Raw genomic sequence first — 15,960 nt, 5'->3', positions numbered from 1 at the left:
CTCTTCCCTGCCTAGGTTGTTGATCACAATGTGGTCTGTATTTGAGCACTGATATGCATGCCAGACAGACCAGGCAGAGAAGAGGAACTAAAAGGTTTTTTGAAAGATGCAAGGTGCTAGAATGGATATTCTCCTCTGAAGTGCACAAGTGCATTAGGCACTTAAGTCCAGAATTCAAAGTGTACATGTACATACAGTTACCACTAAGCAATGAGCAGATTTTGCTTCAATCAGTATTGTAAATATGCAAGAAAATGTAATTAAAATACTTTATTTATATTTTGCTAGTCTAATAAGGTTTGAGTACAAACCAATGCTACTGCTTAGTGATGACATCATATGCACAGATATGATCACCAAGGGTTTCCTCTGAAAGTACATTCACAAAGTATGGATGTGCAATTTAATGAGAATTACAATGCTGCTGCTTGGAAACATGGGTGATGTTTAAATAAGAAACCTGTCTGTATGTATACAATACATTTAGTCTAAAAGCTTGTTCACATAGGGGCACATAATGACACAGCTGCTAGCAATGCTGGATCACAGTATAGGAGTCAGGGTTTCTATTGACAAGGGTTCTCATAGAAATGGACCATAGTGTATGCATGGGAAGTAGAGGATTTGGGTGTATTTGTACTAAGCCTTGGATGGAGATAAAGTATACGGAGATAAAGTATACGGAGATAAAGTATACGGAGATAAAGTATACGGAGATAAAGTATACGGAGATAAAGTATACGGAGATAAAGTATACGGAGATAAAGTATACGGAGATAAAGTATACGGAGATAAAGTATACGGAGATAAAGGGGGAAATTTACTAAAGGAAATTTGTAAAAAAATAGGTGTATTTGTATCCAGAAATACACTTATTTTTGACATTTACTATCCCGAAAATACGGCAATTCGTATACAAATAGCCGTATTTTCGGGATAGTAAATGTCAAAAATAAGTGTATTTCTGGATACAAATACACCTATTTATTACAAATTTCCTTTAGTGAATTTCCCCCAAAGTACCAGCCACATTGCCCCTAACAATCATTTTGTAAATATTGCTTGTAACATGGCAGTTAGGAGCTGATTGGTGGTACTTCATCTCCATCCACATCATCTCAGTCCAAGGCTTAATAAATAGACACCTCCAGACTGCAAGCTACAATGAGTGAGGGAAGTTTGGGAAAAGTGTCCAATAATTTGCATGGGTTATCTCTGCAAACCCTGGCTCCCTCCCAAAAAAAAAACAACAGAGGATTAATTAGCTTCTGACAAAAAAAAAACCTAGTGTGTTTGGGTAATCATGTGATAGGGAATAAACACTGTATGCTTAACTGGGGCATTGACTGATGTTAATGACTAAATATACTCACTTTATTATTTTCTATGGAGTAATATGGTGGCATAATGCACAAATTATTCAAAGCACAGTATTTTTCTTGTACATTTTTGACAATAAACATGTATTACACTGGTTGAAAGAGGAGATGTTAAGTTACAATATTTTAAATGATGGTGAAAAAAATTCACAAAAGGAACCTTTTATTCTTAATTGTTGGATTTCAAACATGCCTGTAATGGAAAAAAACACCTGACAGATAACTAACATTTTTGACAGTGTTGATTTTAATAAAGCCTGTTCCTTTCATCAGCAAAGGCAGTTTTCCACTTAGCTGTGACAAACTGAAGCATGGGTCACAAAACCAGGTCAGTAATAGCAGAGCTGAAAGGAAGGGGAGACCCCATAAGCATCCATGGCACCTACTCAGCCTGTGCCCCGTCCAACCTCCCTCCCAGGCAAGCACTCATGGGGTACCCACATCCATCCTCTGACCCAGCATGCAAGCATGTGCCCCATCCATCCTTCTTCTCAGGCACCCACTCAGCCTGCGCCCCATCCATCCAGCTTCTCAGGCACCCTCTCAGCCTGTGCCCCATCCACCCTGCTTCTCAGGCACCCTCTCAGCCTGTGCCCCATCCACCCTGCTTCTCAGGCACCCTCTCAGCCTGTGCCCCATCCACCCTGCTTCTCAGGCACCCACTCAGCCTGTGCCCCATCCACCCTGCTTCTCAGGCACCCACTCAGCCTGTGCCCCATCCACCCTGCTTCTCAGGCACCCACCCTGCTTCTCAGGCACCCACTCAGCCTGTGCCCCATCCACCCTGCTTCTCAGGCACCCACTCAGCCTGTGCCCCATCCACCCTGCTTCTTAGGCACCCTCTCAGCCTATGCCCCCATCCATCCTACCACCCAGGCACCAATTCAGCCTGCGCCCCCATCCATCCTACCACCCATTCAGACTGTGCCCACATCCATCCTTCCACACAAGCATCCATTTAGTCTGAACCTACATTCATCCTCCCACTCCACCTGTGTCCCCATCCATCATTCCCTTCCAGACACCCACCCAGCCTGTCCACATTCATCCTCCCTCCCTGGCACCTTAACAGCCTGAGCCTCAACCATCCATCCATCCATCTATCTATCTATCCATTCTACCTTCCAGACAACCACACAGCCTGCCTCATCCATCCATTCTACCTCTCAGACAACCACAAATCCTGTGCCTCATCCATCCTCCTTCCCAGGCAAGCACCCACACAGCCTGTGCCCAATTCTCCCTGTACACGGATCACCACTGCCCACCGCGCTCTCCTCACCTCCTTTCGGCATTATATCTCCGGTCTGTTCGTTCCTCTCTAACAACTTGATGGACACGCTGCGCAGGACCCTGGAATTGAGGGTAGTCTCCGGCGCGGCCGGATCCGGTCTTAGAAATAGATGCGCTTGGAAGACGCCTGAAAAATATACACCATTATCCTACACTTTTTTTTTACATTAACAAAGTGAACAAAAACCACCTGGCATAGATTACATGACACTAAGAAAAATATTGCTTGGGAGTTTCCCAGCAGGCACTACGTATGACAGCTCTTCTGATGCAATGGCTTCTTCCCGGCAACCCGGCGTCGCTCACATCCTGCCCACCCAGACACTATACACTTACTGGCGCAGCCATGAAAGCAGGGTCACGGCTGGAAAGTAAAAGCTCGGAATCACGGGTAGCTGGCGCGGTTTTTCTGACGTCGCTAGTAATGGCCGGAAGTACAGTAAGGACCCCAATAGGAAGAGAAGTCATCATTCAGCGACGGCGCGGAAGCAGATGTTGTGGACAGATTCCGGGTCATTGAGTTTGTTTGGAGAGGAGCTGCCGATTGCTCTGTCTCTGTTCCTGTGTGCAGGTACAGCGGCTACCATCCTGTTTTAGTTACGTGTTCCTGCTCCGTGTGTCTTACGCTTTCTTTGCTGATTTTTTATTTCACAACATTTAAGTGGCAGATTTCGTACAAGTTTCACCTCGATTTAGTTGTGCGAGTACTCACAAGCTTATAGGATAAGGAATTACTCTACAGCTTCTGTAGAACTAAACATCTCACGAAGTCCTACCACAATATTGCTATATACTTTTTGAACTCTTAAAAAAGGCTATCACACTAAAATTTTAACCCTGGATATAATGATCACATTAACTGGCCCACATGATGCTGAGCCCGACCACTGGGTGACAAGATTTTGTCCAACTTGGCTATCTTTATTATGTGTCTGTGGTTAAATCAGATTTTGATCCTGTTAACCGCATAAGGTATATCTGGTATTGGAGTAGTATTATCTTCTGCAGGGTACCATAGTGCCAAAGGCTTGTTAACTGTTAAAACCATATTCTTTTGTGTTTGAAACGAAATATTTTTTTTCTAACCCTTTCAAGCCACTTGTCTATACTTAGGCCCCATGATAGACCTCTGGGTGGTGAATGTTACTGGTATTGAGCAAAACACATCTTCCGAGTTTGTGCATCACCAATAATATACACATACTAGTAAGCCTGCTTGAAGCAAAAGCTTGTCTGCTACTTTCTGTGTTTGTGCATGTGTGAGAAAGATGTAGTTTCACTCTCTGCCAGCAGATGGTGGTGTTTCGGTGACTCACGGACACTAGATAGATCGATCGATCTCAGAATCAGCTTTATTGGCCAGGTATACTTGCGTATACTAGGAATTTGACTAGACAGTGAGGTGTTCATGAGTTCACGTGTCAACAGGTGAACCGCTTGAGGAAAGAAACATTTTAGGCTTCTGGTGGGAATAGCCCTGTAGCATCTGCCTAATGGCAGCAGATTAAACAAGCCATGGCCTGGATGTAGTTGGTCCTTGACTATCTTCGTTATCCAATTTTTTGCTCTGGACAGAGGACAGGTGTCACTCCCGGTTTGGTCCAGAAGCAAAAACTTTACTGAGTAAGGTCTACGCCGTTTCGGGCTATGCCCGTCATCAGGACACTTACAGTAATGAAAAATAAAGTGATATTTATACATTACCATCACAATATGGCTCTCCCCGACGCTCCACCGTTTGGGTCCAGTGACCGGAAGTGATGTGGTGACGGCTCAGGGATGCCGTCTGGAGCAGGGAAAGCACTGTGAGAGGCATATAAATTTTGAATACAGTGCAAATTCAAACACAAATAATTATTTGTGTTAGATTTTGCACTGTATTTAAACTTTATATGCCTCACACAGTGCTCCCCTGCTCCATACGGCATCCCTGAGCTGACACCAAGTCACTTCTAGAAGCACAGCAGGACCCAAACGGTGGAGAGCCCTATTGTGATGGTAATGTAGAAATATCACTTTATTTTTCATTACTGTAAGTGTCCTGATGACGGGTGTATTTTTTTCCTATGGGTACTGCAGGTTTAATCCAATATTGGTGCAGGTCATGCATAAGCTGTGCATTTAGCGGTTGACCAGCGGTTGTACCATATGATCATGATACCAGCCAACATACATAATTCTACCTATAAATTGTGTGCAGCTCCTAAATTTTGTTGTCTTTGTGGATGCATTTGCCCAGGTATTGGTTTCATAATTTGTGTGTGTGTATAAATATATATATGTGTGTGTGTGTGTATATATATATATATATATATATATATATATATATATATATATATATATATATATATATATATATATATATATATATATATATATATATATATATATATTTTTTTTTTTTTTTTTTTCTTTGCAAATTGGCATTTATTTTTCATTAAGTCTTAATAATAGAAACTTTATGCAAAAGTTATGGATATAACAAGGTAACCTTAGTCTAATCTTAATTAGGTTCTAATAGCCATGCCAAAAGTAAAACGGAGTAGGAAACCTCCTCCAGATGGATGGGAGCTTATAGAGCCCACGTTGGATGAACTGGATCAGAAAATGAGAGAAGGTGAGCAAATCTGGTTTGGGTGAAATTATATCTTTTTAAGTGAAAGAAAGATTTGAGCATTCACATGTGGACATTTTACAGCAACAAACCAAAAAGCCACAAAGGAGTAGACATATTGGCAGTCCTATGTAGGTTTCAGTGATCTTTCTATCGCCATACCTAGCTTTTACCTCTATTTCTGGCATGCTTAAAAAAAAACTAGGTACTTATGTAATATCTGGACTCCCGTTTTTCTTATGAGACCGCGGGGCTCGCTGCGCTCACCACGCTTCGGGCACGGTGGCTCGCTGCGCTTGCCACACTATATAAAATCAACTCCATGTGTAGTTGGATAGTAGGGGTATGAAAAAATGGGGTGCATTTAACATGGGAGTCCAGATAATACATAAGTACCAAAAACTATTTCCGACAGGGGAAATGACAGCTTCCGCTTATTCAATGCTGTAGTCCCCAGTAGTATTGAAGGTGGATCTCGACAAAACAGATCCGACTTAAACCAGTTGGATCTGTTTTGTCGGAAGTGGCCGTGGATTGACAAATTCACGGCCATTTCTCGACCATCCGCGGCCGTGTTTGCCAGTACGCCCCTTTTCACCACTTAACAGACGGGATATTGAATTCCGTCCGTCGATAAATTGTAGGTGAACAGGCTGGGATTCCGACTGGCGGAACTTTCTGACCGTCAGAATCCACGATTAAATAACCCCCTTAATGTCTCTCCATATGTAATACATATATTAATGGCTGATCTATTGTTGGTGTGTACCAGCAACATGTCTGCTTAGATATGTCCTCTCTGTAGTAGAGCTGCTGAGCGATATATCTAACCATATAATGGTGCATCTTGCTGTGTGTAAAAGCAATCTGCTGGACAAGCCAGCGGTTGTTGACAGGGGAAATGGGTGGGCACCTGTAAATTTGAAAAAAATGGGATATAGACAAAAAAGGCGCAGTAAGTGAAGATACTTGTAAGTAGGAGATCGAAGTCCTTTCTTTTCAGGGTGGAGTTATTTTCTCAAGCCGAATATGGGTTAATATGCCATGATGAGACGTGAGATATAAAAATGAAACAAACAAAAATCACAATCAAAATTTGTGTCAGTGTCACTTCATATAAACCCCCTATTGGGTGGTATCATTAGTGTGCACAGCGAGTTTGATTCTGCGGGGCGTACCAAAACTCACGTTGAATTTAGTTGGTACTCCTCTTATCAAGGTTTCTTTCGATGAAGCCTCGCAGGAATCAAATTCTAAACATCGATGTGGATTTCTCATATATGGAAAGATGACGTGATGAACTTACACGTGTTCCAGAAAAAGAGAAAGGAAAACAGTGTCTAGACTGGTGGTGTGACCTTGTATCATATAGAAGGTGGGTAGCTGAACAAAAACTGATGTATTTTGACAGCATACCTCACTTACATGTGAAGTAGTGAAAGGACATATATAAAGGTTTCTTTGATGTTGAGAAGAAGCGGGCGTACCCCTACTCACGATGTAAACTGTGGTTTTCAAACCTATCAAGGTTTCTTTATATATATCTTGTGAATAAGTGACCTTAAACAGGTTCATAAACTAAGTGAAGTGACAATTATCAAAAACCTTAAATAAAAGAATAAACCAACACAGATTCCTGTCCTCTCTATGCTCATTGTGTATATACAAAGATACTGTGTCAATCTCCAGTTTATTCCTGCCTCTTTAAAATAAAGAAATTGTAACATAGATGTATCAATGTGAGAAATATTCCTGGGCTCATGCTCAATAGCTACATCAGCACCAAACCCCCTATGAACACACCAATCAACATTTAGGTGGCATTTAGCAAGCTCCGAGCCAGTGATTTTAACACTGTACATATTTCTTTCTCTTTGAGCGCAGTATATATGTTAAATGTGTTTTCTGTTTGTGATTTTAACCACTTACCTCACGCTTCTGATGCGTTGTTTCACTAAGCAAAGGAAACAGGGATATTTAAAATGAACTGAATAAAAGATAAATATTAACCTAACTACAATCAGTGTTGACTCTCATTCAGGGAAAATTTGTTCTCCACGCTGACTGCTATTTGATCATGCCACATGTGACTTACATTTTCATCATGGGCATTCCTGTTGTACGCCCATAGCGTATTGAAGGAGAAAACAGCAAATTCTTATATATATATATATATATATATATATATATATATATATATATATATATATATATATATATATATATATATATATATATTCCATTTATTCTCTCTACTCAATTGCAGCACAGTTCCATCACTCATGTTTTACAGATTTTATGTTTAAATGTCTCTACCTAACTTAAAAAATAAGCTACTCCTTGTAAAGTTGACCATGAGCAATGAGTATATATGAATTATAATTTACCATGTTTGAAAACCATTAGCTTTTTCCAAGAGCTTTAAAGGTTAAAGTCACCAAATGTAAAAGATCAGTTTTGGGTAAGTACATAAAACTCAATTTAAAAATGACTCGCATGGGCTCTGGTGTTCATTTGATGATGTGGATCTAAAGCCAGGTGCACACCATAGCAATATCAGCCCCGATTTTATGTAATTACATCTTTTCTGAACAAATTGGATCTGCCAGATAGCGATATCTTCTGGTCAGCTGTGCTGCATCACTAACCGGGCCATATTGCTTGTGGGGCTGTGCAATGTTGTAATCTTTCTATCCTTCTGATTTGTACTGCAGATACAATATGTTTCCCCGTCAGCCGTCATGTGGTCAGGGAACACAACATCACTGTACTGTGTACTCTGCTTATGTATTTGGTTACATAGAATTGTCTTGTAAACAAAACAGTGTATGTTTATTATAGTTGTGTTTATTTACCAGCGGAGACTGAGCCTCATGAAGGAAAAAGGAAGGTGGAGTCTCTTTGGCCAATCTTCCGTATTCATCATCAAAAAACCCGCTATATATTTGACCTATTCTACAAGAGAAAAGCTATAAGCAGAGGTATGTTTCTTATTGTAACCTAACTTGTATAAAACCAGTCCACCGCTAAATGTTTGGTAACCTTTAGTGGTGCTTAGAAATGTGTGTGCATATGGCCAGGAAGGAAACCTAGAAGGATTATTAACGGAGGTCACATCTTATGTTTTTCTTTAATTATTCCAGAACATACTGTAAATGTCTTGACAAAGGGATACAATCTAAATGGGGTGTAGTTAGAAGATTCACTAATGGAAAAGGACCTATGAGTACAAATTGATGATAAACTTAGGTGCGGTGCTAAGGAGCAGCAACTCAGGCCAATAGAATACTAGCCTTTATAAAAGGGGCATGGTAGCAAGGGACGACACTATAATTATGCCACTCTATAGGGCACTGGTTAGACTCCATCTAGAATTTGGAGAGCAATTCTGGGCTCCATACTACAAAAAGCACATTGCATCCCCTCAGACTGGAGGAGAGGAGATTTAAGGCCTAATTCTGGTTGGCTTGCTTGTCCCATCCGAACGACTAATACAATTTTTTTTTTTTTCACACAAAACTGTTAACTGTTGGTAAAATAGAGATTGCACCTATATCTTCACCTACCTAATGTAGTCTGTTTAACAATATTCTAAGTCTTGAATATTTTAAAAGATCATTGTAATGTAAAAAAAATTGATAAAATACTGCTATGAAATTAACACCATTAACTGTAAAATGAGCAGAAATAAATATATTGCAGTACATTCTGCTCATCTGAACTGTGTTCCTGGCTTTCTTAGAGCTGTATGATTACTGTATCAGAGAAGGGTATGCTGACAAGAACCTTATTGCAAAATGGAAGAAACAGGGATATGAAAATCTGTGCTGCTTACGTTGTATACAAACCAGAGATACAAACTTTGGAACTAACTGCATCTGTCGGGTACCCAAGGGCAAACTTGAAGTGGTAAGAACTTTTTTCATTAGTAATGTTGCATCTGTATTTGTCTTCATGGTTGTGACCTGAGGCCCAACTTTATCCCATGATTAATACACTGCTTAATGAGGTCTCTGAAATGTTATTAGGTGGCGAGCATCGCCAACCACCTAATATATAAATAAATAAAAAAAACCTTGGTAAAGCAACATTTAAGTTGCATAGAATAATTATTTTCTGCATTTGTAGCTTATTTTCATCATGGGATTTTATTGAATTAGTGATCTACAAAAGTACTTTTACATAGACTATTTGAACATTCACATCAGTCCTTGCCCCATTGCGGCTTACCAATCTATATTCCCTACCACATGTACATGCACACACAGACAACTAGGGTGGATTTTGTTGGGAGCCAACTCGCCTACCAGTATATTTTTGGATTGTGGAAGGAAACCGGGGGAACGGGGAGGATTCAGGTGAAGACCTAGCACAGAAACAGCTCTGGTATGTGTGCTCAATGATCTTCTAAATGCAAGGGATAGAGGAGACTGTTCAATCAGAATCCTTCTGGACCTTTCTGCAGCATTTGACGCCATTGACCATGGGATTCTAATTGAGCGCCTGAAGAATTTCTGTGGTCTGGGTGCGCCCTTAGCTGGTTCAAATCATTTCTCGTTGGCAGGTCACAGAGAGTTTCATCGGGAGTATACTCTTCACCACCAGTGCCTTTCTCTTGTGGTGTCCCACAGGGTTCTATACTATCTCCCATGCTTTTTGCAGTACACATGCTTCCACTTGGTGACATAATCAGACATGGCCTGGTCTACAACTGCTATGCAGATGATACACAACTGTACCTGTCCTTTGCTCCCGGCACCGATAACACAATAACAACCTTAAATGGCTGCCTAGCTAAGCTCCAGGAGTGGATGAGTGCCAGTTGGCTGAGACTGAACCCAGATAAAACAGAAGTCATGATGATAAATCACAGGACAAGATGGCAGCATACCCAACTGACAGATCTTAAGCTGGGGGGCACAGCACTAAAAAACTCTGATCATGTGCGGAATCTTCGTGTTGTCCTGGATAGTGGCCTGACACTTAAACATCAGGTGTCAGCCACAATTAAATCCTCATTCTTTCATCTTAGAAACATATCCAGAATCCAGCACTTAATTCCCTCAGAAGACCTGGCTAAAGTCATACATGCAGTTATATCATCACAACTAGACTACTGCAATGTCTGGGTCTTCCAGCAAAAGAATTGCACCACTTGCAGCTGGAACAAAATGCAGCCGCCAGACTATTAACTAACCAGCCCCGCTCCAGCCAACTCCCAGTCTCTACGCCCTTCACTGGCTACCTGTAAAATGGCTAATCGTTTTCAAAATTGGCTTACTCACTTTCAAGGCCCTACATGACCAGGGCCCAAGGTACCTGCAGCAGCTTCTGATTCCTTTCTGTCCTACTCGATTACTATGATCCACTGAAGGAGGACTACTAACAGTACCCAGAATCTCCCTGAATTCATCTGGGGGTCGAGCTTTCAACTTTGTTGCTCCAACTCTATGGAACTCTCTTCCTCGCACAGTGTGAGAAGCCCCTACTGTATAATCCTTTAAAAATAGACTAAAGACATACTTATTTACTCAAGCATTTTACTGATATCTACTGTTAAGCTTGTTTTGTATTTTGAGCTGTAAAGACAATGGTAAAGCACTTTGAGTCCTATTGAGAGAAAAGTGCTATATAAATATCATTATTATTGTGTACAGATGGTATAACCGAGGTGCTAATTAAGTCACATGTGTCTAAGTTCTGTATGTTTATCCTTAAAACCTGAGGCCATAAAATATAGCCTGCGAGGTGCAGGCTGTTCATAAATTTCTGCAAGTCTGGCCATATTTTAAAAGCGGCAATCATTTACAAGGCAAAACAGACCTGGGCCCCCAAAAACGTGGGCAGATTTGCTAAAATTCCCAAGCGCTATTGTACATTGGCCCTAGACGGGTGGGGTGCCTTGAGGACCATGTTTGGGAACTACTGCCATAACCTGTCATTGTGCATGGAGCAGCCAGAGGCAGTATAGAAGGCAGAAATGCATAGAAATTACAGGATGGTAAACCACTGTACAATACTTAATCATTCCTGTAATGACTGCATCAAGAAAACAAGTTCTAAATTCTAACACCAGTTCTATGTAATTGCACAGCCACTGTGAGCTTAGAACTAAATGTGTGTATTCGCCTGTATGGAGTTGTACCCCTCTTTCATGTTGGACTGTCCCCATTTATTCACTAGCTGTTCCTAACAGTGCACTCTTACATCAGCCCTATCCATGGTGTAAAAAAAATACATATGCATAGTATGCAATTCTGCTGGCTGTCCCGCACTGAATTTAAGCGTATGTGAATGATTGTTACCACCCAGTTATGGTCATTTATTCACAAGTGCAGCTGTAAAACAAAAAAAAGGCTGATGCTGCTCCTCACCTCTGGGGGGGGGGGGTTTCAAGAGTTATTATCCTTTTTTTTTTTTTCACTGGTAGCTACTAGATGGCACCCAAAGGAGCTATTTAAGTGGCGCACAACTGCCCGTGTTGACGTTACTGTCATGATCTGTGCTGGCAACTAGTCACCCATAAATCCACAGACTCCTGCTGAAAACTGCACTTGTCCCTTTGAAGCCCAAAGTTATAGAATAGCACCGGTGCATGGCTGGGTACTCTGGAAATAATAACATTTTCCAGTGGATCAGTGCAGTCTTCCCTTCTGCATGATATACCTGGTAATACTGAATGACCCTAAACCCAATACTTCTTCTTACCCATTATAACTGTTGTTGCTCTTCTCGTGAAGTTAAATGGTAGCCTTATCTAATGTAATTTACAGACTACAGCTCAATTTGTAAAGTGCAGAGTTGCAAAATAACATTTATTTGGTTTGTTGCAGGGGAGAATTATTGAATGCACACACTGTGGCTGCAGAGGATGTTCTGGATGAAGACTTTTAATTCCTTCAAATGTAGATTCCAGATTATTTTAAAATGATTTTCTTCAAATGTTTTGTGTGCCTGCTTTGTGACTAGCTGTTTCATTTTTTTAAGCGTAATAAACATGCCTAAAGTACAATGTGTTCTATTTTATTTTTATTGCAGTGCTTGAAGTTTAGTATGATCTGTCATAGAACAGGTGGAAATTGAAATGTCATTTGGTTTATTAATCCAGTTGCGGCTAACCCTGTTGAGGCACTTTTTAACCCCTTCCTGACAGAGCCAGTTTTTGCATTCCTGACAGAGCCCTTTTTTTCAAATCTGACATGTCTCACTTAAGTGGGGATAACTTTTTTTTGCTTTTACTTATCCCAGTGATTTTGAGATTGTTTTTTCGTGACACATTGTACTTCAAATTAGTGGTAAATTTGGGTCGATACAGTCTGTGTTTTTTTGTGAAAAATACCAAAATGTCGTGAAAAAATGGAAAATTTAGCAATTTGCAAAATGTTAAATTTTCTGCTTGTGAGACAAATAATCATACCACTCAAAATAGTTAATAACTAACATAGACCATATGTCTACTTTATGTTGACATCATTATTTCAACTTCCTTTTCATTTTTTTGGACACTAGGAGGCTTACAATATGAATAGCAAATTCTCAAATTTTCAAGAAAATTTCAAACACTGATTTTTTTAGGGACCAGTTCAGTTCTGATGTGACTTTGAGGGACTTGTATGTGAGACACCCCCATAAATGATACCATTTCAAAAACTGCACCCCTCACAGTATTCAAAACAGCATTTTGGAAGTTTGTTAACCCTTTAGGTGTTTCACAGGAATTAAAACAAAGTGTAGGTGAAATTTCAAAATTTCATTTTTTTTGCAGATTTGCAATTTTAATACATTTTTCTAAGGAACACAGTACATTTTACTAGAGAAATGTGACTAAAAATTGATTCCCCCAATTCTTTTGTTTTCATAAATATCCTATATGTGGCCCTAGTGTGCACGTTGACCAAACCACAGGCTTCATAATAGAAGGAGCACCTACTTGATTTTGGAGCCTCCTTTTTATGAGATTATTTTTTAGGCACCATGTAGGTTTCTAGGCACCATAAGATGCTAAAAGTTAGGAACCCCCCCACAAGTGACCCCATTTTGCAAACTACACCCCTCAGGGAATTCATCTAGGGGTATAGTGTACATTTCAAACCCCCAGGGGTTTCACCAATTGTGGTACAACTGGGCAGTGAAAATGAAAAATTAAATTTTTTACACAAAAATGCAGTTCTGGCTCAAAATTTTTCATTTTCAGAAGGTATGAAGGAGAAAAAGCACCCCAAAATCTGTGCCCCAATTTCTCCCGAGTACGGCAATGCCTCACATGTGACCAAAAAATACCAGTTGGGTGCATGGCAGGACTCAGAAGGGAAGGAGTGATTTTTGGTGGTGGAATGTTGGTGGGTGCTATGTGGCATTAGCAAGACCCCCCAAGCACCAATACAGTGGAACCCCCCCCCACAAGTGACCCCATTTTGCAAACTACACCCCTCAGGGAATTTATCTAGGGGTATAGTGTACATTTCAAACCCCCAGGGGTTTCACCAATTTTGATACAACTGGGCAGTGAAAATGAAAAATTACATTTTTTTACACAAAAATGCAGTTCTGGCTCAAAATTTTTCATTTTCACAAGGAATGAAGGAGACAAAGCACCCCAAAATCTGTGCCCCAATTTCTCCCGAGTATGGCAATGCCTCATATGTGACCAATAAATACCAGTTGGGTGCATGGCAGGACTCAGAAGGGAAGGAGTGATTTTTGGTGGTGGAATGTTGGTGGGTGCTATGTGGCATTAGCAAGACCCCCCAAGCACCAATACAGTGGAACCCCCCCACAAGTGACCCCATTTTGCAAACTACACCCCTCAGGGAATTCATCTATGGGTATAGTGTACATTTCAAACCCCCAGGGGTTTCACCAATTTTGATACAACTGGGCAGTGAAAATGAAAAATTACATTTTTTTACACAAAAATGCAGTTCTGGCTCAAAATTTTTCATTTTCAGAAGGTATGAAGGAGAAAAAGCACCCCAAAATCTGTGCCCCAATTTCTCCCGAGTACGGCAATGCCTCATGTGTGACCAAAAAGTGTCAGGACTCAGAAGGGAAGGAGTGATATTTGGATTTTGCAGCACAAATTCTGGTGGAATGTTGGTGGGTGCTATGTCGCATTAGCAAGACCCCCCAAGCACCAATACAGTGGAACCCCCCCACAAGTGACCCCATTTTGCAAACTACACCCCTCAGGGAATTCATCTAGGGGTATAGTGTACATTTCAAACCCCCAGGGGTTTCACCAATTTTGATACAACTGGGCAGTGAAAATGAAAAATTACATTTTTTTACACAAAAATGCAGTTCTGGCTCAAAATTTTTCATTTTCAGAAGGTATGAAGGAGAAAAAGCACCCCAAAATCTGTGCCCCAATTTCTCCCGAGTACGGCAATGCCTCACATGTAACCAAAAAATACCAGTTGGGTGCATGGCAGGACTCAGAAGGGAAGGAGTGATTTTTGGATTTTGCGGCTCAGATTCTGGTGGAATGAATGGTGGGTGCTATGTGGCATTAGCAAGACCCCCGAAGCACGGTGAAATGATGAACCTAAAAATCCATAGATGTGTGGTATATTTTAAAACACTCCTTTATACATAGGCCGGGTTTGTCGGGGCAAGTGTCACACTGGAAAATAGTTTGCTTTCTTATTCCCTTTTTATAGCAAACTTTGCACCTTTTTTGTGTCCTGCCCTTTTTTCCAGTGGAGGGGATTTCATCAGGAAAATGCTGCCCTGGTACAATACGGGGGCCAGTACTAGAAGTACTGGGGCCCTCTGCCTGCTGGTTCCCAAATACTAGGCCCTTTATGACTTCCTCTTGAAAGTGCATAAATGTCCCCCTCTGGCCGGTAGAACGGAATAGCACGTAAGCGTTATACAGTGCCATCTGGATGATATACACGGCCAGCTTCTTGTACCAGATTTTTGTTTTCCGCAGGGCACTGTACGGCTTCAGTACCTGATCTGAAAGATCCACTCCGCCCATGTACCTATTGTAATCCAGGATACAATTAGGTTTGGAGGTGTGGGTACTGGTACCTCGTACAGGGACGGAGGTGGTACTGTCTCCGTGAATTGTTGTCAGTATAAGGACATCCCTCTTGTCCTTATATTTGACCAACAACATATTTTCGGTGCATATTCCCCTGCTTTCACCCCTTCTCATTACTTGGGCAATGTGCGTTTTTGGGAGGCCTCTTTGGTTCTTGCGCACAGTACCGCAAGCTGCTGTACCTCTTGAACCAAGGGCCTTAAACAGGGGGATGCTGGTGTAAAAGTTATCCACATAGAGGTGATAACCTTTATCCAGGAAGGGGTGCACTAAATCCCAGACAATTTTTCCACTAACACCTACGAGGGAGGGGGGGCATTCTGGCGGTTCAATTCTTGAATCCTTCCCTTCATATACCCTAAACCTGTGGGTGTACCCTGAGGTGCTTTCACACAGCTTATACATTTTTATGCCATACCTTGCCCTCTTACTGGGAAGGTACTGGCGGAATTTAACCCTTCCTTTAAAATGTATAAGGGACTCGTCTATGCAAATGAATTTATCTGGGATGTACATCTCTTCAAATTTGGCACTGAAATGATCAATGACCGGCCTGACTTTGAATAGCCGGTCAAAGGTGGGATCATCTCTGGGTGGGCACTGTGCATTATCGTTGTAATGCAAAA

At 41.1% G+C, this 15,960-nt stretch overlaps 2 protein-coding genes across 2 annotated transcripts in view; one reads left to right on the top strand and one right to left on the bottom strand.

The window, feature by feature from the left end:
- Window positions 1-3,156, bottom strand: part of PDAP1 (PDGFA associated protein 1) — a 33,548-nt gene extending 30,392 nt beyond the window's left edge. The window contains exons 1-2 of the mRNA XM_083153481.1: window positions 3,009-3,156; window positions 2,662-2,799 (exon numbers count right to left, since the gene is read on the bottom strand). Coding sequence (XP_083009607.1) covers window positions 2,662-2,674 — 13 coding nt within the window. The 5' untranslated portion in view covers window positions 2,675-2,799; window positions 3,009-3,156. The remainder of the gene's footprint in view (window positions 1-2,661; window positions 2,800-3,008) is intronic.
- On the top strand, window positions 3,082-12,298 carry BUD31 (BUD31 spliceosome associated protein). The gene is made up of 5 exons (XM_083153483.1): window positions 3,082-3,243; window positions 5,184-5,289; window positions 8,145-8,267; window positions 9,029-9,195; window positions 12,120-12,298. Exons 2-5 carry the CDS (start codon window positions 5,196-5,198, stop codon window positions 12,168-12,170), a joined length of 435 nt encoding a protein of 144 aa, XP_083009609.1. The 5' UTR covers window positions 3,082-3,243; window positions 5,184-5,195; the 3' UTR covers window positions 12,171-12,298.
- Window positions 12,299-15,960: the final 3,662 nt, after the last annotated feature.

This window comes from Crinia signifera, chromosome 7 (assembly GCF_055691185.1).
Source record: "Crinia signifera chromosome 7, ASM5569118v1, whole genome shotgun sequence".
In the NCBI taxonomy this organism is placed as follows: Eukaryota; Metazoa; Chordata; class Amphibia; order Anura; family Myobatrachidae; genus Crinia; species Crinia signifera.
Note: the sequence above shows the minus strand (reverse complement) of the source record. Positions and strands in the feature narration are given on the sequence as shown.